This window comes from Gopherus flavomarginatus, chromosome 10 (assembly GCF_025201925.1).
Source record: "Gopherus flavomarginatus isolate rGopFla2 chromosome 10, rGopFla2.mat.asm, whole genome shotgun sequence".
In the NCBI taxonomy this organism is placed as follows: domain Eukaryota; kingdom Metazoa; phylum Chordata; order Testudines; family Testudinidae; genus Gopherus; species Gopherus flavomarginatus.
Window position 1 is genome coordinate 72,659,535 of NC_066626.1, and position 24,227 is coordinate 72,683,761.

General features: G+C 43.5%; 1 protein-coding gene across 4 annotated transcripts in view; it reads left to right on the top strand.

The window, feature by feature from the left end:
* Nucleotides 1-3,480, top strand: part of HSPBAP1 (HSPB1 associated protein 1) — a 64,679-nt gene extending 61,199 nt beyond the window's left edge. For all 4 annotated transcript variants that reach the window (XM_050917087.1, XM_050917089.1, XM_050917088.1 and 1 more), the window contains one exon: nt 138-3,480. In XM_050917087.1, the coding sequence (XP_050773044.1) occupies nt 138-692 (555 nt within the window). In that variant the 3' untranslated portion in view covers nt 693-3,480. The remainder of the gene's footprint in view (nt 1-137) is intronic.
* The last annotated feature ends 20,747 nt before the right edge of the window (nt 3,481-24,227 follow it).

Here is a 24,227-nt window from a genome sequence, read left to right on the forward strand (position 1 = left end):
TCTTTTAAACTTTACTATGAGTCTTTTCTTCCTGTGTAGTAAATTGTTAAGTCCCTTTCATACAGCTAAGCAGCAGCATAGCATTGAATAGACACGTACAGCTTGTTCACTATGTTTATTTTTGTTTGCTTCTTTAGGTTGAGGCAACATCCCATGAAATCAATCTTCAGTACTTAAATGGAGCAATATCTGCATATTTAGAATATCAAACGGTAACTGTATCAGAGGACAGAGATCGCAGCACCCATGGTACAGAGAAGGAGGCATCTTCATGTAAAAGAAGGAAAATACAAGCCAACACCAAACCAGAGGACTATAAATCAGGAACCCAGGAAGCTGGTTTTACAGTGGTTAAAGCAAAAAAGTTGGAGAAAATACCATTTGGGGTGCATCTTATTCCAGTATTACCACAGTCTCAAGAAGCAAGCTCAGTGGGGGCAGGAGCAGTGGAAAGTGACTCTAGAGACCTTCTCAGCGAAAATGAAGGAGGACATTTTGGAAAATCACGCTGCACTGGGAAGCAATCAGTAATGAGTAATGACTGCGAAACACTTGCAGATCAAACAGATTCAGACAGCACTGCAAACTCTTCACAAATGGGCATTTCTACAAATGACTTATTAGATTGTTTGGTTAATCCACAAGTCATCAGTTTAGTGGCCAGTCTCTTGTTGGAAAGAGAGAGAGTTTGATAGAGTATTTTATCATTTCTAAAATAAAGAGAAACTGGCAGGCTCGTTCTGGGGTTTTTAACTCACTAGTAATTGAATATTTTACTATTTTTTTAAATTTGCATATTTTTTTAGATATAGACAAGTATGCTTGGGAATGCATGTTAGGCCCCAGACCAGTACCATATTTCAGATGGTTAAATGGCAGAATAAAAATGAATAGCTGAAACAAGAATAAATAAATAACATTAGGCAGAGACAACTAAGAGAGATAAAACAAAGCCCCTTTGGGATCCATCTGATTAGAAATATAAAATACCCAGCGGCTACACAATTGTCCCCTGATCGGGTTACTCTCTATAAATTGGAACCGTGTTGTATCTTAAGTGTCCTATAACATAATAATTAGTTTAAACCTGTAACAGATATGTGGAGCCTCAATTTATATGGGATCCAAACAAACTCATGCACAGGCTAATGAGAGAATGAGTCAGACAGTAGGCACTGGTGTACTTCTATGCCGCCTATTCTCTGCGTGGGTCTATAATAGTCTAATTTCTTGGGGGTTGCAATACTTAGGTCGAATTTCAGTTGTTGGGTTTAGTGTGTGGGTACTGGGTGGTGCTGATGGACTGTGATATACAGGAGGTCAGACTAGATGATCTGTTGGTCCCTTATGGCCTTAAACACTATGAATCTATGAGTGGAGCCTAGAAACCGATACACATCTGGACAACAGATACTCAGTACGTGGCAAAAAAACTACGGCTGAGGTGAGCACCAGCACTTGGTCCCAGAGTATCCTGTCACTGAAACACGCGTAATCCTGCGAAAGGCAATAACTGTGGGGAGTTAAGATCCTGTAGCACCCAGTACTTTATGGCCATGGTCAAAACTGGAAAACAACAGAGTAGGATGTAATTAATCCACTTCAGCATTTCATGGAATGTTGGGCTTGATTCAGTGGTGCAGACACAGCAATAAGTGTACCCGAAAGGAAGTTTCATCCCAGGGGAAAAACAGCTGTCGTCTATCAGATAGAAGGGCAGCTTCAGTCTCCGAGCCAAAGCTGCCTGGGAGATGTATTGAATCATGCACTACTTTGGTACGCTAATCCTATTCTCTCTCCAGCCGGTGCTGGCTGGCTCCAGCCCCACGCTGGGAGAATGTGTGGGGCTTATTCATCTGCACCCTTCTCCAGTCTGACATTCCACCACCTGGGTTCAAGTTGTGAATCAGGCCCATTCATTGTAACTTCTCCACATGATGTGTGGCATAATTGATGATGAGATCAGTGAAAGGCCAACTACCGTTGGAAGCCCAACACAATGCAAGGGATTGGGGGATGTGTATAGAAGAGCCATTAAGCAAACTGGGTCATAAAGAGGATGATCTAGTATAGGTTGTGATATTTGCTCAGCAGGAGATAACTGTTAAGACAGAAATAAGTACTTGGAGATACCTAATCCCAACTCAGAAGTTCTACACCCAGCACCATATCCCTTCTCAACAATAAAAAGTTCTGTGGTGGGGTGGGAAAAGAACCTACAGGGAGCAGGAGGTGGTCCTCAGGTAGGCTGGGCTACAGCACAGAAATATAGTGAAGAAGATAGTTTTACAATGCAGATTTAAAAAGTCAGGAAAGGAATAGTACGTGAAATGGAAAATGCATGAAAACCAGCTACTCCATATGAAATATGAAAAAATGTTAGTGCTGCAAGTTCTGCAGTCCTCCCTCGGCTCAGACCCTCTGAGCAGCTGTTCGGATCATAGCAAATTTGAATCCCTCTTCATACAGTGGGCTATTTTAGACTCATTGATTTGTGTTTTCAGCAGGTTTCCAGGGAAGTTGGGAGGAAATCCATCTTTGTATATCCTGGAAAAAGCATATTTTATATTCTCTGGTCCACAGCAAGGGCCTGTTCACAAGTTTAGAAGCTGTGCAGAATCTTCTTGAAGCTACAGTGTTGCTCTCTGAAGCATGGTCTTGGGGGATTAACACATGGTGAACTCAGTGTTGTATTCACCATAGGATATGTCTAGCTGGAGGATCTTCGCAAGAACATTACAATAAAACACGGTTGGGAAAGTCACTTAAAATTCCCCTGAAATGCTTAATGTCTTTGCTTGACCTGCGGCAGCACTTCAGAATGGCACTTGTCCTAATTATAGCTTCAGCCAGATTCTTTTTGGAATAACATCTGCAGTTGTTAAGGTGACAAACCGGTTTCCAGTTTTACCCTGTTTTACCCATTGATAGTTCTCTTAAGCACCCAATCTTTTGGCCTGAAATTTTCTTGGCTTGATCTCTGCCCCATGGTGCTATTTTCATACAAGCCACTTTCCAACTGTTTTTGAGTTATGGAAGTCATAGGGGTGGAGATTCTCTTCAGCTGCAGTTGTACAGTTCCTAGCTCTGTGTTGCCCTGATCCTGCTTCAGGCCTTTGAGTGCTACGGCTATGTAAATGATTCATCATAATATTGGGGTGAGAAACACTTTTCCAGTCATAAGAAAATAAACAAAAAAAAAACCAACACTTTTTGAACAGGGTTAGAGAAAAATGAATAGAGGTGGAAATTTGAAATGGTACAGAGATATGATCCTTACTGGTCATTTGGGGGTCAGATTCTTCACTACTGACATGAGCAAGGGTTGCAGGATTAGGCCCTTGTCATTTGGTTGGGAGGAGGGAGGGAATTATAATTAGAGAATAAAATTATAAGCAGTTGGGAAAAGTCACTTCTGAGCATGCTCAGGGGAAATTAAGAATTTCAGCAGAGTTTAAAATGTGTTTCTTTTCTGAAAAATGACTCTTGTATTTATTGTCTCTCTCTGCCCTAAATGTGCTCAGTTCACAAGTAAAATCCTATTTTATCTAATTCCCAGTCCTGCACATTCAACCATGGCCCCAGAACCAAGACGGGTTCTTTTTCTTCTTCATTACCACTCACAAAGATTGCAGGCCAAATTAGGTCACTTGTTATATCTATACAACCCCCCCCCCCCGCCCCGTCTGTTTGATGCCCTCAGTGAGATCGCACAGGTGTGACAGACTGGAAGTTAGTAAACTGTTCTGTTGATGAATGACCCAGAGTAGAATCCACTTCATTTACTGGTCTGTGTGTTGGTGATGCCATGCCAGTGGGTGTAAGAAGAAGTTAGAAATTTATTGCATCTGCTGCCGTTAGTGACTCACGCGGCACCCTAGGAGCAGATCTGTAGAGTAAGAAGGTGCAGTTTTTACGTAGTCACTTTTCCTAATAAAACCACACTCTAATGAAGCTCTATCCCCTTTGTCACATTGCTGCATTTGCTTTCTTTTCAGCCTGACCACAGGCATTGGGCACAGACAGAGGCTGCTGCTGGGAACATTTGCATAAGGTGAGAGCACTGTAAATGTTTCATTCAAATACACTCAGTGAAAATCCTCATGAAGAAAGCTTTTATATCTGGGCGAGGGTACATTCACAGGGGGTGGGAAGAATGAGCAGATCCTTGGGTGCAGGGCTACTACATTCGGCAATGTCTAAGCTTGCTTAGAAAAAGTTCTTTTTTTCTATAGCAAAGATAACTTCAGATATCACAGGGCTAGGGCTTTTTATATTAACGTGAAAGATTTCCCAACTCTCTCTTTCAGAATGTCTGTCCTTGAGAAGGCTTCTAGACTCCTAAAGATCCTAACACGATCTCCTCTAAAGGCAAAAAGCCAAATATTGGTACAGGAGGGCCTACCTTTAAGAGAGTCTGCATAGCAGGGAAAAAGCCATTGCCACAGCACTGAATTGTATGCATTAGACCAGAGAGAGACACATCACTCATTGCTCTAAACAAACATTCAATCTGTCCGCAGAGAGCAGCATTTTTATGTCTCGCCAGGTGTGGACCATGATTAACGGATGAGGCTACAGTCAGAGATCGTTATCTGGGGAGGCCAGAGCAGATCTGTTTACAATGCTAGGTAAAAGCACCAGAAGGGCTTCATGTCTCAGAGGCAGACTATAAAAATCAGAGTCATACTCAGTGCAGGTGGTTATGGAGAGAAAAATTACCACAGATGAATGGAGTCATGTATGGCAAATGGCCCGTGGACTAATAAGGGAAATTTACAGTTCCATGAGCTAATTCAGAGTATACAGAAGACCATGATTTCTGACTCTCGTCATGTGCCTGCACATAGGAGTTTGAATAACTGTCTACATATTAAGAGTGTTTAAACAAAATGGGTTCTGACCTTTTTAATGACTTTGGATAATGAGGTGAGAGCTGAGTCCTCATAGCCCCAAGGCTAAGGAAGGTGAAGACCAATGTTCTAGCTATTTTTCTATACCATAATTAAAATATTTTTTACTTCAAAAGAATGTAGACCATGGATTTCCTGATATCTCCTATCCTTACCCAAGTAAAGATTTTATAAGGTAGTGGTTATAAAGTGGCTACAGCTAACCCTAATACCATTATCAAGGTACCATGATGGTTAACCCTTAAACTACAGTTCTCACCCTTCCCTCTGGCCCTTCCCCTGGGCCAAAGGGCCAGAGAAGTGAAAAGGGCTCTGAAAGCTCCATATACAGCACTGGCACTATAGGAGATAAGTCCTCAGAATGGTTTATGGCTCTCGCACAGCCTGGCGTAGGGAGTGTGCAAGGTGTAGGGCAGGAGGCTGGTACCAAGGGTGTGGCTGCAGCATTGTGGGGATTTTGCACAGTGCTGTAGCCCATAAGGTAGTCCAAGAAGGCCGCCAAGTGCTGAGATAGGCCCCAGAGCTCTCTTAAGTTCTGCTGGGGCCTCCAACACCTGGAGCAACCCAGGATTGGGAAGGCATAAATGTGGTTTAAAATCACTTTAGCCCCTGCTCCCTGGCTGCAAATTTTGGCTGCAAAATCACTTAGAGCAGTATTTTTTCCATTGACTGGAGGAGGCCAGGATGTCTCCCTAGGTGTGGAAGCAGGCTCATAGAGGGGTGCATTTCTCTGAGTATAGTGGGAGGGAAGCAGGGTTCTTTTCCAGTAGTGTGTGTGAGAGGTGGGTTTCCCTAGGAAGACTTTGCTGGCTGCGAGGACTGGAGTCAGAGCAACTGACAGGACATTCCTGCTGGAGGAGGTTGTGGGAGGCATAAGGAGCAGCAGAAAGGGATGGGAGCTCATAGGATCAAGCTGTTGGGGGGGGCGGCTTTTCTGGCCTAGTAAAGCAGACAAGCAGTTCTGCCAGTATCCAGAAAAGTACCATCACTCATGGTGTCTGGAGGGTTAATGTTTAATTAATGTTTCTAGCGCCCAGTCTACACACACAGTTCCACCAGTGTAACTAAAAGGGTGTTTTAAAATTGTTTTAGTTAAATCAATGCCAGTTTCTGAATGGACACTCAATATGACTTCAGCCTGGTTTATAGCAATTTCGCTTGTGTTGATCCCTTACTTAGTGAAGCTAAATTACTAGAAACCAAACTGAAATCAAATTAAGAATGGCCTTGCAGGAGTTTCCACTGATTTAACTCAGTCTATATAAAAACAGATTCTAGTTAAGTCCATGTAACTTTGCATGAAATCGTAGCTCCATTGACATCAATGGCAAAACTCATGTTGTCTTGTTGGGGGACAGCATTTTTGTGCATAGCCAAGACCTGTAGAAGGAAGAGAGATTTCCCAAAAAGGACCACAGGCCAAGATTTTTAAAGGTATTTAGGTGTTGTTCCACTCACAGCTGCAAAGCCATATAAATCCTGTAGGCCATGTCCCATTTTCAAAATTGACTTTCAGTAAAACATAGGCTCCAAAGGCCGGCATTGTTGAAGTTCTTTAGGCACCTTACTGCCACTGACCACAGTCAAATGCAGAAGTTTTGCTCTATCACTGTTAAAGCTACCTCGGAATGCCTGGACAAGGACAAGCTAACTTTTGCATACTTAAGTGAGATAATTTAGCTATCAACGTACCAGGAGATGACAAGAGCTGAAAACTCCTATATCAAAGCAAGATAAACTTCCCCATTCCCCTTGCAGGCTCTTTAAAACAGCACTAGCAACTTTCTGTCCTCAAACACAAAGGGAGCTGAATTTATTTAGGATGGCTGCAAAAACAGTCACACATTTTAGGGGAAAAAAAAACACCCAATCAATTAGGTTTCTTATGAATTTTTGCTCCCTTCTTGTAAACCTTTTTCTCCATTGCAGAAGCGTCATTTCACAAGTTACCATTTTACTTCATGTCATTAATCAGTTCCCTGTATTTCTACCTCTCACCTTCGTCTCTCTTGTTCTCCTAACTAGGAATCTGATCCTGCAATGCGATGCGGATAGGCAGACAAAGCCCCACACGGAGCCCCGGTGATCATCAGCATGTCTTTGACAATTCACTGGAACCAAGATCAGTCTATTGTGGTGACCGGGGCCATAAGGAAGGATTTTGCAGTGTGCGACCCATTGCAATAGTTGAAGGTGGTAGAAAGGAACCTTCCTGTTTTAAATAAAATACACAAGATTTAGGAACTCAGTTTTGGCTACATTCCTAGGGGACACCTCTCTAAATCACCTGCCAGTTTATTTAATCCATCTGCTCAGCGGTTTTTCTCTCTTATACCTTGGCAGTCTCAACATAGAATCCAAAATATGAATGGGCACGGAAGACAGAATTACTGTATCTGGAGAGGGAGCTAGGGTAGACCTTAACCAGCTCAGTCGAGGTACAAAGCATTACCTTTCACCTGTGCTAGGGAAAAGGTCATGGTCCAGCCTGACTTCAACCTTTTTCCAGTCTCGACAACCCCTGTGTAGCTAAAAATGTGACATCGCTGCTGAGAGTTTCAATATCTGGGCTGCAGTTATTTTGAGAATGAAGTTGCCGCATCATATGACTGAGTTGGTTAGTTTGGATAAACTAGGAACCCAGGACCACCAAGTCTTGTTGACTAGATTACTGGGCGCTTTTAGCTAACACTTGAACTCAGCATTAAGGCAAAGGGCTTGAGCTATATTTAATACATCTAGTTTTGCCTGAGACCTACATTGCACTTACTAAAGCTTCTAGTACGCCTGTGCCTAGCAGCATTTACTTATTTAGAGAGGACACGTGGCACCTTGCGGGCAAATAAATGGACAGGTCCCTATTTAAAGAAGTTTGAAGCGTGTACTGGGATGTCCCAGTAAAACCTGATATGTAGTGTTCGGGGGTAGACTTTGCTTTTTTGGTTTTTCCAAAGCCCTAGGAAAGGAGATCTTTTCAGAGTGTTCCAACCGGTATTGCAACCCTAGAAAATCAATTTAAAAATCCCATTTTCCCAAAGAATGGAAGCTGAGAACATTTAAACCCACATTCTTAAAAAGAAAGCACATCTCACCCCAGGAAGGCTGTAAAGTTTATTTGCAAAAAGCTGTAGGGTATTTTTCCTCTCTTCCTGCTGCTCTGTTTTAACCCCTTATACACTGGCATTCTACCGAATCACTGCAACTGGAGAGCACATCTGAGTTTCCAGGCAACACGTGGGTTAAACTCCTGTGCTAAATTTCTCTCTTCCAATCATTACAATGTCCCTCCCCCATTGCCCCCCAGCTCAGGAGACGGCTATTCAAAATGCTTAGAAATGCTAGATGGCAAAATTCACCATTTTCATTTAACCTTGTTCTGAGTCCTGGCAAAGCCTACGATTCCAATCCAATTAGTAACTGCCTTTACAAAGCCGACTGAAAAACCACCATTAAAGTGAAAAATGATGTTGTGTAAATAAAAGGCAGAGCAGGAAGGGCCATAATACAACCTACTGCCAGCCCAGAATGAACCCCCTTATAACTTATGAGGAGCTTTAGCCTGTTTCCTCGTGAGTGGTAATATATTACCTCTGCCTGGTATTCTGTATTGTTTGAGCTTGTCTTTTGTCAAAAGAGATTAGAATCCTTGCCCTAACTAAAAACGGTGCTTTCTGTCATGTAGCAATAGTTCACTGCAACGTAGTTTAATTCCTTGTTTGCAGCTACACTGAAAGCAAAACAGAGATCCATGTTCTGCTCTGCACATAGCCCATTGCCATTTTATCCAAGAGTTCCTTCTGTCTCCACATAGAATCCTCCCATCTTCTGTCCAGCAGCAACCATCAAGATGATAATGTCTGTGCGGGGCACAACTTCTTAAGAAGCTTTGTCAGTAGCTTTTAGGTTATTCTGAGTGGAAACATGGCTAGGGTTAGAGGCCTGATTCAGAAAAGCACTGAAGCATGCGTTTTAATGTAGCCAAATGCTGAGAACTGAGATTGCAGGTTATACCTACAGGGTGGGAGACTGTCTTGGAAAGCAGTGACTCAGAGAAGGACTTAGAAGGTCATCCTAGACAATCTCCTCAACACGAGCTCCCAGTGCAATGCTTGGTCCAAAAGGGCTGATGCGATCCTTCCATGTATAAAAAGGTAAATATCAAGTAGAAGTAGAGAAGCGATTTTGCCTCTGTACGCGGCACCAGTGAGACCAGTGTTCCAGTTCTGGTGCCAACACCTCAAGAAGGATGTGGAAATTCTGATGGGAATTCAGGCATGGGGGGCACAAAAATGAACCAGGGGCTGGAAAACAAGCCTTATAATGTGATGCTCAAGGAGCTCAACTTACAGTTTGTCAAAAACAAGGTTGAGAGGGGACTTGATCTCTGGGTATATAGGTCCTTACACATGGAAGAAAGAGCTGATAATGGGGAGTTTTTCAATCTTGCAGAAAAAGGCATAAGAAGGTCCAGTGGCCAGAAGCTGAAATTAGACACATTCAACCTTGAAATAAGATGCTATTTCCTAGCATTAAGTGTAATTAAACATAGGAAGAGCTTATCAGGGGAGGTGGCAGACTCACCACTGCTTGGAGTCTGAAGTGAGATTGGATATTTTTCGAAAAGCTATGCTTTAATCCAGCTTCTGGGAGAAATTCTACAGCTGATACCTGCAGGGGCTCAGGTGGGTGGGCATGGTAGTCCCTTCTAGCCTTGGCATTTGTTAATCTAGGAGTCCCCCTGGTTCATCCTCAGTCTTCATGGGGCAAATGGAATTGCCTGCATTGTGTGACAGACCCAAACCAGTGGGGTACAGGAGTCTGGTAGAGGTCAAATATGCTGGTCACTGGATGAGTAGTTTTCTGTTCCCTGAGCAGGGGCTGCACTAGAGTAATCGGGAACCTGCTAGAACCAATTAAGGGAGACAGGCTGATTAGAACACCTGCAGCGAATCAAGGCAGGCTAATCAGGGCACCTGGGTTTTAAAAAAGAGCTCATGCCAGTCAGGCGGGGAGGAGCCAGAGGAGAGGAAGTGCGTGTGAGGAGCTGGGAGCAAGAGGCACAAGGAGCTGAGAGTGAGAAGGAGTGCTACTGGAGGATTAAGGAGTACAAGTGTTATCAGACACCAGGAGGAAGATCCTGTGGTGAGGATAAGGAAGGTGTTTGGAGGAGGCCATGGGGAAGTAGCCCAAGGAGTTGTAACTGTCATGCAGCTGTTACAGGAGGTACTATAGACAGCTGCAATCCACAGGGCCCTGGGCTGGAACCCGGAGTAGAAGGCAGGCCTGGGTTCCCCCCAAACCTCCCAACTCCTGATCAGACACAGGAGGAGTTGACCCAGACTATGGGGAGGATCACTGAGGTGAGCAAATCTGCCAATAAGTGCAGGACCCACCAAGGTAGAGGAGGAACTTTGTCACAATTGTCAACAGACTCATAACACTTGCAGCTCTGGATTAAGACAATGGTGTAATCAAATCTCATGTTTCAGGTGTTCAATTGGTTACCTGCAGGGAATTTCTTCCCCTCCACCACCCAGTGCATAATTGGTCAGATATATTCTGGGTATTTTTTTTTTGGTTTGGTTGGGGTTTTGTTGCCTTCCTTTGAAGCATCAGAGATTAGTCACAGCTGGAGATGGGACACTAGACAGGGTAGAGCAGGGTTCTGCTGTAGTACAGAGAATCCTCTTTTTGAGATGCCCGGCTGATGTGTCTTGCTCACTTGCACGGGGTCAAATCAATCACTAGATTTGTGTTTAGGAAGGAATTTTCCCCCTCCACAGATTGGCAGGGACCTGGGAGTTTTTCCTTCTTCCTCTACTGCCCCGGGTATGGATCAAATGGGTAAATCTCACCTAATCACTTCCTTGCCATTACAGGGTTCTTGGATATTGGGGGCACCGCGGCCTCTTCTGCTCTGGACTGTGGCGCACAACAGTTTAGTCTCCCCAGGCCTGACTTAAATCATTGGGCTGAGTATAGGGCTATCTGGGTGAAATTCAGTGGTCTCTAACATACAGGAGGTCAGGCTAGATGATCTAATGGTCCCTTCTGGCCTTAAACTATGAAAGCACATGTCTGATTTTAGGCATGTGCGTAGTTCCAGTGCCATCAAAGGGATTTCTCATGAGGTTAAATGCCTTGCTGAATCAGGGCTAAAATGCAACAGTCCTACTGTAACTGAACCAAGAGGACCAAGGTGTAACTGTTCCCAGAATCTGTGCCCCAAAGCCTCAAATGGTGCTCACTGTTTTCGAGCTCAGACGTCATATCTGTCCATGGCATTCTCTATGGCTATAGGCCACAATGTTGTCATTTTTAACGACAGGGTAATGTTTAAAACTCTACTAGACAAAGCACCGGAAACAACTCTTCACTGGCTGGAGACAGAAGAGAGAGGGGAGAAGATGACTGTGACGCATGGCTAGAAAGGGCTAAACATCCTGCAGAATAAATAACCCTCAAAAGACTGGGGAGATAATGTGTGTGGTTTTGTGTATTTTCATATGTATTAGTAGGGTTGATAATGTAACCAAAAGTCCCGCTCTATGCTGTATTCTGATAGTTCAGAGATCAAAAGAACATCCAAGCATTTAAATTAATTGTAAACATGGGATATCTTGGTATTCATCTCTCTTTGAAATGTCCTGTGAATGGTGGAGGAACAAGCAAATTGCCTTATGTTAATTCTATAGCTAAGTACCGGTGATGAACCTCCTTCAAAGGTTAATTACCATTTGAACTCCAAGTTGTCAAAAGACATGAAAAAAAATCCTTGGGTCCTGAATCTGTCATCTCAGATCTGCTTAAGCTTCATCGGGGGAAGTTTTGAGTCGCAAGACTGAGATCCCAGTTCTGCTGGTCCACCCTGAATATGATGTTTGGACATTGGACTGTAATCTATGAACTATTTCTGAAAGAACTCTTTCCAACTACAAAGCTCACCATCTCTGCTATGAATCTGAACCTCAGTGAATTGAGCTCATGTCTGTATGTTTATCGCTCTTTTAACCATACTCTCTTTTGTTTTTCAATACAATTTAGTTTAGGCTGTAGCGTGTATTTGGGTCAGATCTGAAACATTCAATAAGCTGGGAGGAGATGTGTCCAATCCTTTGGGATTGGTAGAACCTTTTCTTTTATATGATGAAATAAGCTTTTCAGAAATCATCATATTTGACTTAGGTACCTGGATGGAGGCCTGAGGCTGGATCACTTTAAGGGAACTGTGTTGTTTGGGCTTCTGAGTAACCAGTGAGGTAATAAAGCAGCTGTTTTATGCTGGCTTGGTAAATTTAAGTATTGGAATATCCACCAGCTTTTGGGGGACTGTCTGCCCCATTCTTTGCAGTTCACCCTAACTGAGTGACCACCGCTGGCTCCCATTGGGACCCCGGTCACAATAATCTAACAGGCCTTTGCCATTTCTAGAGCCTACAAGAATTAATTAGCTGGGCTAGTTGATGGTTGACTGTTTATGCATCTACTGCATGGGCTGATTACAATAATTGTTACGCTGTATGTTAAAGCCAAAAAAATCACATCCAGCCAAAAGCAATCAGGACCAATTAATGAAGATGTAATTTCCCCAGATGCGGCTATTAACATAATTCACAGTGGTCCTAGCAACATGAATATAATTAACCCAGTTAATGACAGCTCTTGGCATCGCTACATTGGGCCTGCTCCTGCAAATAGAGGAGTCCCATTGATTTCAGCACCCAAGCTGTGTTACTAAAGGCCATCTCCATGTTATTCTCCTACATTCAACGGCAGGTTTTCTTCCACTTTCCCCATATGCCTGCAAAGCCCTTCCCTAAGTTGGTCTGACCCACCCATCCCTTCTTCATAGAATATCAGGGTTGGAAGGGACCTCAAGAGATCATCTAGTCCAACCCCTTGCTCAAAGCAAGACCAACACCAACTAAATCATCCCAGCCAGGGCTTTGTCAAGCCTGATGTTAAAAACCTCTAAGGAAGGAGATTCCACCACCTCCTTAGGTAACCCATTCCAGTGCTTCACCACCCTCCTAGTGAAAAAGTTTTCCCTAATATCCAACCTAAACCTCCCCCACTGCAATTTGAGACCATTACTCCTTGTTCATGATCCTTAATATTGATTATTTGTATGACTGCAGCACCTAGGAACCCCAGTCATGGACCTGGACCCTTTTGTGCTGGGCACTGTACAGATACAGAACAAAAAGACAGCCCAGGCCCCATTCATCTTACAATCTAAGTGAAATAGTCTTCTTCAAGGAGGCATGTATAACACAAGCCCAGCCATCTGCTGAAATCATGGAGAGAGCTGTGTGTACACATATATGAAAAGAAAGCAAGCCAAGGGGGAAATAAATCAGTACGTGGGCTTACCCTCAACCTTCAATCTGTAGCTGCTTTTTCCACCCAATCCTCTTTTGTCCATTGTCTACTTAGATTGTAGGTGCCTGGGCCTGCCAGCAACACATGCAGTGCACTGTTGGTGCTAGTCAAGTAATAAAAAACATTTTTTTTAAGTATCTTCTGCACATGGGTACTTCCTTACTGCTATGCAAGAACCATGGGCAAAGAAGTTCTTTTTAGATGGCAGCTACTGGGAATGTGTAAAAAAAGGTGAGCGATGGGGGTAATTTCTCCTCCTTCACAAAATCAATGTGTACCTCTAATTGTTAGCCATGAGCTAAGGATGTGGTGTTCAGATCAGGATTGAATTTTCAGTGGGGTCCAGATTCAGGACTGGACAGCATAGACTCATAGACTCCAGGACTGGAAGGGACCCCGAGAGGTCATCGAGTCCAGTCCTCTGCCCTCATGGCAGGACCAAATATTGTCTAGCATCAAAGTCTCCTGGAAAGTATGCATGCAGACTGGAACCTGAAAAGAAACATCTTTCAAGTCTGGATTGAGCCTGGAACCAGGACTTCAAGCGTCTGGCTTGGACTCAGATTCAGCCACACTCTCCCTGGAAATTTGAAGGGATTTAGACCTGAGGTTCTAATTTTAATCTCTTTTAATTTTTCTCTCCTAGTGGTTTGGGACCAGAGTACCTTAGTGACATGGTAACTGATCAGCCGAGGTGCCTGAACTAAGAGCTCCCATTTTTAAGCAGGAAAGGGGGCTAGTGGCAGGGCATTCTCCATGAAGGGTCCTCACCTTTGGCATGCGCGTCCCATTGTTGTCTATCTCTCAACGTAAGAGAAGATAGTCTTGTGGATAAAGCAATGGACTGGGGCTTAGGAACTCTGGATTCAACACCCAGCTCGGCCACAGGCCATGTAATCTTGAGCAAGTCACTTAATCTTTCTGTGCCACTTATTTTTCCCATCTGTAAACTGGGGTGATAGAATATTTATCTTCCACGCGGGTGTTTGTGAGGATAATCCATAAGCTTCTGGAGGTGCTCAGATACTACAGTGGAGACCTTATTAGTACTTAGATAGATCATCGCCATCATATCTGAGCACCTATGTATGGTTTCACCAGAGCCTGAATTTGGAAACCTTCAAGTCATGTTCCATGGCCTATCTGCTTTTCTGGAAGTGCTAGGGTGTGTGGGGGAGGGTAGAGCAGAGGGGAGGTGAAGGTGGTTAGTTGGGGGAGGAAGGGTTGTGATTGGTTTTTGGTCCCTTAGCTATGGTATTTTTTAAGACAATAGTGTAAGCTGCACCCAGAAACATCAGCATTTTAATAAGTCTAAATAGATCAAACAAAAATATTTTATTTTGCCCTGAACTAGAGATGAGTAGAGCTGGTTGAAATTTTTCAACTGAACAAATAAATTGTCAAAAAATGGTATTTAACCCAAATCACAATAATTCACAAAAGAATGTCAATTTCTTTGAAATTTCCTGTTTTTCACTGAAAGCTCAAAACTAAAAAATTTGAATGTAATTTCTGACAAATGTTCAAAAAGTTTCTATTTCTTTTTAGTTTTACTTGAAAAAAAATCCTAATTTGTCTTACATTTTGTCAGGAAACGTAAAGAAGGGATTTTTATTGTTTAACTATTTCAAACAAAAAAAATCCCATTTATTTCTTTTGAAGTATTTTGCTAAATATAGTTACCTTTTTTCTACCAGCTCTGGGCATGATCCTAAACCAAAACCCCTGATGTGAAACCCAGGGGCGGCTCCAGGCCCCAGCATGCCAAGCACATGCTTGGGGGGGTGGTCTGCCGGTCGCAGGGAGGGCGGCAGGCAAGCAGCCTTTGGCGGCATGCCTGCGGAGGGTCTGCTGGTCTCGCGGCTCTGGTGGACCTCCCGCAGGTGTGCCTGCGGAGGGTCCGCTGGTCTCGCGGTTCCACCGAAGCCACGGGACCAGTGGACCCTCCACAGGCACGCCTGCGGGAGGTCCACCGGAGCTGTGGGACTGGCAACCGGCAGAGCGCCCCCCACGGCATGACACTGTGCTTAGGGCGGCGAAATGTCTAGAGCCGCCCCTGGTGAACCCCCTGGAACTTTGAGGAAGCTCTGGGTCAAACTGGAACTTCATATCTTGGGCCCATCCCTGCTTTAAATCATCCATGTTCTTGTTTCATTTAACTGGATTTAGCATGAATAATCTGCAAATGTTACATTTAAAAAAATGAGCAAGAAATCCGAGTCAAAAAGAGGGAAATAGCTCTGACATTTTTGCAAAAGTGTCGAACTCTCTAAAACAGTGAGTAGTTTAACAACTGCCTGGAATAATATTTAAAAAAAAACAGTACAGACAAAGGGGAGATCACTCATGTTAATTAAAATATCTGAGCTGGAGCCTTCCTGCCTTAATAGTAGATTTAACTGCAGAGTTGAAAAGCACTGATAAAATGGTCATTGCATTAATGTAATTAAGTAAGGAATAGAGAATTAACAAGTGCTTTCATGGAGTGCAGATGAAAATACTGCCAAGCTCTTCAGTGCCACTGATTGACAGTGTTTTGGGGATTGCACTGGGAATTAGTAGGAAAGTAAATGACTGTGAGGTCAATGTCAGGGTGACAAGCTACTGCTGTAATTGTGGTGAGAGATTCCGTCTTGTATTTAGAATTGTTTAAATAAGTACATCGAGCAATTTAAATGTTGGACAGTGTCTTCTTCAGGCCTTTTCCAAGGGGGATTTTTTTCGTTGCTTTTCCTGAAAAATGTATTTGAATAGGATGACCCTGGTGACACAGGGCTAAAGTGCAACTTGGACAGCAGAGGGGTCTCCTCTCTCTCCTGCCTCAGGCCAGTAAAACCGTCCTGCACCCTTATGCCTGTTAGGGTGACCAGACAGCAAACGTGAAAAATCGGGATGGGGGGAGGGGGGAGAAATAGGAGCCTATATCAGAAAAAGGCCCTAAAATCAGGACTGTCACTATAAAATTGGGACATCTGGTCACCCTAGCCTCTGTGCTCCCTAGTCTTTGGGTCTAGGCATGCAGCAATAAGCAGGCAGCATAATGCCCACAGAACAGGTTGGCTGGGGGTCGTCAGAGTTTGGCCCCACCCCTTGCAATGCATGGGCCAGCACAGCCATGCTGGAACAGAGAAGTAGTATTACTGGGAATCAGTGACAGAGGATGGCTCACTTAATGATTACCTGGTCTGTTCATTCCCTCTGGGGCACCTGGCATTGGCCACTGTCGGAAGACAGGATACAGGCTAGATGGACCTTTGGTCTGACCCAGTAGGGCTGTTCTTATGCTGACCTATACAAGCAACACATTAATATCCTTCCCAGAGTCAGGGAGAAAACAGTATGGGAACTCTCTCTCTGAGGCACAATACTTCCTGGGGCTGTCCTGAGCTGGTGCATGTTATTCACCACCTCTTGCTCAAGTTTGTGCCTCCAGGCCTGCTCTAGCTCTAAAGGGGTTTTGTGAGTAATGCAAACTCAGCCAAACATAATCACTTTACCAGAAATATTGTACGTCACAGCTTATGGCTGCCAGTTTCCAACACAAAATAAAAAAAAAATTCTGCTTCTTGATTAGATGCCATCAATCCAGGAGTATTTCTCTCCTGCCCTCCCACAGGCCCCTGTGTGCTTTGCGGCACTCCCAGGCCTATGCTTCTTGCCAAGCACACAAGGCTCCTGGATGTGAAACTGACAAGAGAAACAAAATCAACCATGAGAAGCACAAGGATCAGAACAGCTTAAAACCGACAAGTGCACTTGCTTGGGGGTTTTAGACCTCCTTAGCTCTAAGTCCATTGGGGGAATTAACAATTTGCTGCCATTAAAAATTGGTTTCAGTTGAAAATCTGAGGCCAGCAGCAGCTCTCTGAGAATAATACAATACGTCCTGTGATCTGCTCACTTGTGCTAGTTTAGTGAAGCAGAAAATAATTTGATTTCTATGGCCAGGTTAAAATTACAACAATGAAAGCATCAGAAAAACAAAAATGATTATGGAAGCAACAGTCACAAGGAAACCACAGAACACCACCGCTTACTCAAAACTGGGGTGCCATTACCCAGGTGGCTCTGCCAGGATGAGCCCTCATTTACATCTCTTGTTTATTAAATATGCATTCTGATCAGACCCACTGGGCACTGGCAACAGCTTATTCCCTTTACACAACAGCGAGAGAACTTTACTATTCTCCTAGGGCATCAATGATAAGGTCAGGAAAGTCATCAATTACCATGTACCTCAGTGCCCTCAAGAGAGACTGCTCATAGGACAGAACTGTTTTCACTTTCTGTACAAACACTCGGCTGGTGCATCTATTTCAATTGCATGGCAGAGGCCTGCTTCTCAGGTGGAGAAAGTTTCTTATATTCTGAACCTGTATTAGCTCTTATTGTTTATTTGTTAAAGCAGCAAAGAATCCTGTGGCACCTTATAGACTAACAGACGTTTTGGAGCATGAGCTTTCGTGGGTGAATACCCACTTCCTCAGATGCATGAAGTGTGTATTCACCCACGAAAGCTCATGCTCCAAAACGTCTGTTAGTCTATAAGGTGCCACAGGATTCTTTGCTGCTTTTACAGATCCAGGCTAACACGGCTACCCTCTGTTTATTTGTTGTTTGCAATTGAGATCAGGGCCCCGATGTGGTGCGCTCTGCATACACACGTACCAAGGGACAGTCGCTGTCTGGAAGAGTTTGTCTATTTAGATTCTAAGACCCACAAAGGATGCACAAAATAAAGAATTATTGTCCCTGTTTTACAGATGGGGAACTAAGGCACAGACAGGTTAAATAACATTCCCCAGGTCACACAGGAAGTATATGTCAGAGCTTGGAAATTGAATGCAGATCCTCTGGATTCACAAGCCAGTGCCTTAACCACAAAACTATTCACTCTTTATGTGTATGGCAGGAATTTAACCTAATACACGCTTAGACTTAACTTTATTAGCTCCCATAATCTTAATGAGGGTCTCACACTGAACTACATTAACATCATACTAAAGGGAGATGCTTAAAAACTACACTTTGGTCTGAATGTAGTGAGGCCTGACATGACTGAGTCTAAGAGAGGACAGAGATGTAAAAAAGAAAGAATTGGTCCATTTTTTTTCATCTTGATTGTTTTGTGCATTTAACAGAACTCTGAGAACCGTCAGTTTAATTGTTTCTCTATAGTCAGTTTTGCCTGTCGTTTACATAGGGTTTTCACTCAGCAACAAGGTAGAGAAAAATTTTAAAAATTAGGATGTGATTGGAAAAACAAAACAAAATTGGCCAGGGGACTGTGGGGCAGGTATGGTACCCCAAAGTCCTTTTAAACTGACTAAATTTCAAGTTGATGATGTCCCTTTGCAGGTGTGACCTAAAATCATATAATTAAGCCAGTTTGGGTCTAAAGTTCTGTCTGGGTGCTGTAATAAGTCAGGCCTGAGATCCATGTAACAAATGTGCTGCTAAGTTTGAGCTGAGACTCGGGAGTAATTATTTTTGTGATGGTCTATCTCCATCCCAAACCACTACAGACACTGAAGCCACTAGCAATCCCTTCATTACAATCTAGTGATTTGAGTGAGCATCATAATGCCAAGAGAGCAGGGGTAGCAATACCAGGGCTGGTGCTGCCTTGTTACCTCAAAAAAGATGGTTCGGGAAAATTAAAATAACGTTTCAATAACTAATAACATTGTGGATAGCCACAGCTACATAGTACTGGTCCTAAACCCGCCCTACCTGCACACTGTTATAACACTACCAGCAATTTCCTCTTCAGTCCCTCTATATAGATGATAAGATTCCAGGATTGTCACCTGTCTGAAGCCCAAGATGTCTGAGTCAGTGTGAAGCAGTGGCATGTTGAGAGCTCTTTTTGTCCAGAATATCACTAGGTAGAAGCAGCCCTGGGGTTCCTGGGCTGCCACTGTCCAATTTTTAAATGCTCGGTCATTTTGACTTTATAAATTACACCTGTGCAGTGTACAGCCACAGTAAGTCATGTATCTAAGCCAGGAGTGGCCAATCTGAGCCTGAGAAGCACAGTCATGTTGATGGATTAGTCCACCGTTACATTGCATGTCAGTGGCAGGCTGCTGGCTACACCCCAGTAGCGTTGGCTCGCAGTCTCCTCTAGACCGGTTTGTTAACACTTTGTTGGGACTTTTTGGTTGAAGTTTTTTTTCAGAGCAATGGTCCTCAGCCTTCTCCATACCAGGAACCTGTTCCTATCTAGAGTCATATCTTCTAAGGTCAGAAGAGACCATTAGATCATCTACCCTGATGCAGGCCTTAGAGTGTCATCCAGTTACTTCTTTATTGAGCCCGGTAACTTGTGTTTGTCCAAAGCATATTTTCCAAAAAGGCATCCAGTTTTAATCTGAAAATGTCAAGTGATGGATAGTCTACTAAATCCCTTGGCAATGTGTTCCAATGGTTAATCACCCCTCGCTATTTAAAATGTGTGCCTACTTCTGATTTAACTTCCATAAAGCTGTGATCTAGGCCAGGGGTTCTCAAACTTCACTGCACCGCAACTCCCTTCTGACAACAAAAATTGAGACAGGACCCCAGCAGGGTGGGATTGAAGCCTGAGCCTTCCCAAGCCTCGCCATCTGGGAGAGCACAGCCAAAGCCCCACCTTCCCCTGCCTGTAACCTGAGTCCTGCTGCCCAGGGCTGAAGACCTTGGGCTTAGGCCCCAGCAAGTCTAAGCCAGCCCTGGCAACTCCATTAAAACGGGGTCCCAACCTACTTTGGGGTCCTGACCCACAGTTTGAGAACCACTGATCTAGCTCATGGATTCCAAAGCCAGAAGGAACCACCGTGATCATTCAGTCTGACATCCTGTGTTGCAAGGCCATAGAATTCTCCTAAAACAATTCCAAGGGTATGGTTGGAAACTGCTGCCATGAAACACTGCAGGATTTTCAAGCCCTTGCAGCCTTTTATTGTGCAACATTTTGCATATTTTCAATTTTCCATTGCTCTCCCTCCTGGGGTCCAGTTGGGATATATGTTTTTTATTTAATCCTACTTGAGTGCACACACAGCCATTGGAGATTTTCATTAACCTCGGCAAGCTTAAGCTTCTGAGCGCATGTTTTCTGAGGACTCCAACTCGGTGTGGGGCTGAGTTGGCTACTCGCTAACTTAAATAATCCTTGCTCCTTACGTGCTAATAAATCTTAGTTGCTTTTTAAATACAATGATGCTTTGGGGGCCAGATTTCTCCCTCTTGGGGGGATATGGGGAAGTCACAGGACAAGATTTTTACTCTGTCTGAAAAATTTTGGAATCTGAGCTTCCCAGGATCCAAACCCTCCTCTGGGAGTTCTCTTATGCTGCCACACTCCAGTTACTATGCTTGGAAATAGCCGAATGGAAGTGGAAAGCGTTTTCCTCCTAGAACTCCAGAAACATGGAAATGTTTAGCTATATCTACGTGTATTAGTTTGGTGCGGGAGAGGTAGACAGCAGAGATCTATGCAAAACAGGCCAGACGCATTTATTTACCACCAACTGCTTTGTATTCTTTATCCCTCAGTGGGCAACTGGACAGCTTTTTAAGCCAGAGCAAGTCCATGAATGTTATAAGGGGGCAGAGAAATAGATGTGAAATCTCACTGATAAAATCCCAGATGATGAGCCAAACAAATGCTCAAACCCTGAGACCAGGTTTTGGTTAAAATAGTTATAGAACTAGATAGCATGATGGTTGATCCAAGTTATTTTGAGGGCTGGGTCATCCCCATTTGTTTTATATGTAGGAGGGAGCGACACGGAATGGGGGGATGGTAGATGGGAGCACCCACTCCATGGCACACTCTGTACCCTTATTGGGGCTCCATGTGGCTTCAGGAAGCAGAGTGGGCATGAGAAGGGGCTGGAGAGCAGAGGATATAGACAACCATGTTTCAAAGATTCATAGATTCCAAGGCTGGAAGGGATCATTGCAATCATCTAGTCTGACCTCCTGTATAACACAGCCCATAGAATTGCCCTAAAATAATTTGCAGAACAGATCTTCTAGAAAAACATCCAATCATGATTTTAAAATGTCAGTGATGGAGAACCCACCATGACCTTTGGTAAATTGTTCCAAAGATTAATTACTCTCACTGTTTAAAATGCACAAGTTATTTCCATTGGAATTTGTCTAACTTCAACTTCCAGCCCTTAGATCATGCAATACATTCCTCTTCTAGATTGAGGAGCCCAATATTAAATATTTGTTCTCCTTGTAGGCACTTATAGACTGTAATCAAGCCACCCCATAACCTTCTCTTTGTTAAGCTAAGTAGACAGAGCTCTTTGAGTCTTTCACTCGTGCTGAGATGGTGATGGCTTGAGATTCACTGGAAATGCATTGCACAGCTCTCCACATATGCAGGGGTCATGCAAAGGGCAGGGGAACAGGGAGACTCTTGTGGTCAAGGCATAGGAATGCAAATCATGAGACCTGGGTTCTGCTCCTGGCTCTGCTACAGATCATGCGTGATCAATGACAAGCCTCTATGCCTCCCTGGCCTTGTACTTAAGCCATTAGACTAGGGTTCAAGAGATCTGGGTTTAAGCCTTATCTCTGCTACATGCTTCCTCGGTGACCTGTGTCATGACACGTAATCTCTCGGTTTCCCATCTGTAAAATGATACTATTTCCCTACCTTACAGGTGTGTGAATATAAATGCATTAATGTTTGTGAGGCACCACAGAAAATCCAGCAAAGAAATCAATTAATATCCCATCTGTTACACAGATATAATTCCTCCCAGGGACAACGTGAGGTTTAATTCATGAATGTCTGGAAAATGCTTGGAGATCCCTGGTTAAAAAAGTCCTGGTAGAAGCATTAAGTGTGATCATTATTTTTCTGTGCGACTCCAGGGGGTGTACGTGCCTCCTTCCTAGGCGGGTATGCTCCTGCCACACAGCACCCCCAAAATCCACACTGGGGTAAGTGATTGTTTAGGTTTATAAGAGAGCCACCTTCAGTTTATGTGAGCATCAGCTCCCATAAATACATTGGAAATACTGAGGTGACTTTTAGAGCAAAAGGGTTTTTTTTTGTGTGCCACACTAATACTTTTTATTCCACAACCTCCAGCAAATCGATATATCTGTTCAGTTAAAACTCCTGCCTTGAAACTTTCAGTTTCTTAAATCATCTCATGTTTTAAAAGGAAGGTAAAAACATTTGTCAGGGCAAGCTACATGCAGCCTTTCTAGCAGAGAACATGCCTGAAAAAAATGTTGGGCATGAAAGAGCCTCCATCCTAACTTTTTACATTATTATTAGGACCTCCAGCAAGTGATGCAGAATGTAGGTATTGTTCGGGGAGAGGGAGAGAGAGAGAGAGAAGCATAGTTCAATGGTTAGGGTGCTTGTCTAAGATTTAGAAGATCTTGGTTTAAGGCTCTGTCACAGCTTTCCAGTGTGATCTTGGGCAAGTCACCTAGTCTCTCGGTGCCTCAGTTACCCCTCTGTAAAATAGGGATAACAACACTGCCTTAGATCACAGGGATGTTGTGAGAATAATTATATCAGTGATTGTGATGGGGGCCATGTCAGGTACATAGTTCGAAAGAGGGCATTTGCCATGGTGTCAGAACTCCTTGTTGGCTCCCCATTTTTAAAACTCGCAATCCCTGTGACCAGGATTGATGTTAGGATTTACAGGGCACAGGACAAGAAGGAGAAGGAGGGATCTGTAAATGGCATCGCCCCCATTAAATGACGGCCCAGTTTTGAGCTTTGATCAACACGTTGGTCACAAACATGTTTCATATGGAAATCATGGAGACGCAACAAGTGCATAGAGCACATATTCCACAGCCTCTCGCAGGGAGGAACTGCCCCTTGAATACTAATCTGTCCAGACAGCATCAAAACCTTTATCAAATTAAACCTTGAGAGCTTTTAAGTTTTCTCTTCAGAATGGTTCGGAATAATTTCTTCCGAGAGAATCAGTTAATTGACCGGTTACTTTTTTTTAGTTTTTGGCAGCCTGCTAGATTGGAGCGGGTTGTCAGGGAGCTGGTGCCTCCCATTAATTCAACCTTGCCGAGGATTTCTGACAAGATGATAATGAGGTCAGCATGTTTTTCTGATGCTCCATTGATTTGACTGAAGCATCAGTAGTAGGTTGGGAGCCTCACAAACAACTTTTAAAATTATTTTACACTTCTTTGCAGCCAATCCCCCTTCTCTGTCCCCCTTGGAGATAGCTCTGAAAATAAAGACAACTGCCAGGGGGCCGAAAAGCACAGCTCTTTTGTCTCACGTTGAAAGGGAGGAAAATAGTATTGTGTGGCTATTTTAGCGCATGAAAAATCTTTGCGTTAAAGCACCATTTATCAAGCAAGACGGAAGGGCACACAGTGGAGAAGTTATTGGCTGTGCAGCCTTTTGCCTGGTACCTTTGTTTGTATTATAAAGGGGGTGATTAGTATTGCTCTTTCTAGAAGTATCACAGGACAGAAAATTTACAGCAAAAGATCACGAGATCAGAGCAGATACTGGTCCTTCTTTCCTGAGAAATCACAGGTTATGTCCTAATTTTTAAAGCAGAAATGTGATGCCATAGATACAAACAGATTTCTTACACAATTGACCCTTTACATTTGGTTCAGGCAGCGCATCTGCCATAAACCTCTAATCCAGACCAGCTCCTGTGCTGCTGGTGTAGGTCAGAGGTTTGCAAAGGTGTCTAAGTCACTTCTGCAGCTCTCTCATCCTCAGCGCCATCACCCCAGTGCTGGTCCAGTTCTGAGGAGCTGTGCTGGCTTCAGCAGCCTCTATCTAAGGTGTTAGTCTGAAAGCTACTCTTAGCGGAATTCTGCACCAAAAAATTAAAAATTCTGCACACAATATTTTAAAATTCTACAAAATTCTGCAAATTCTATTTGTCAAAATAACACAATGTAATGTCAGTTTCA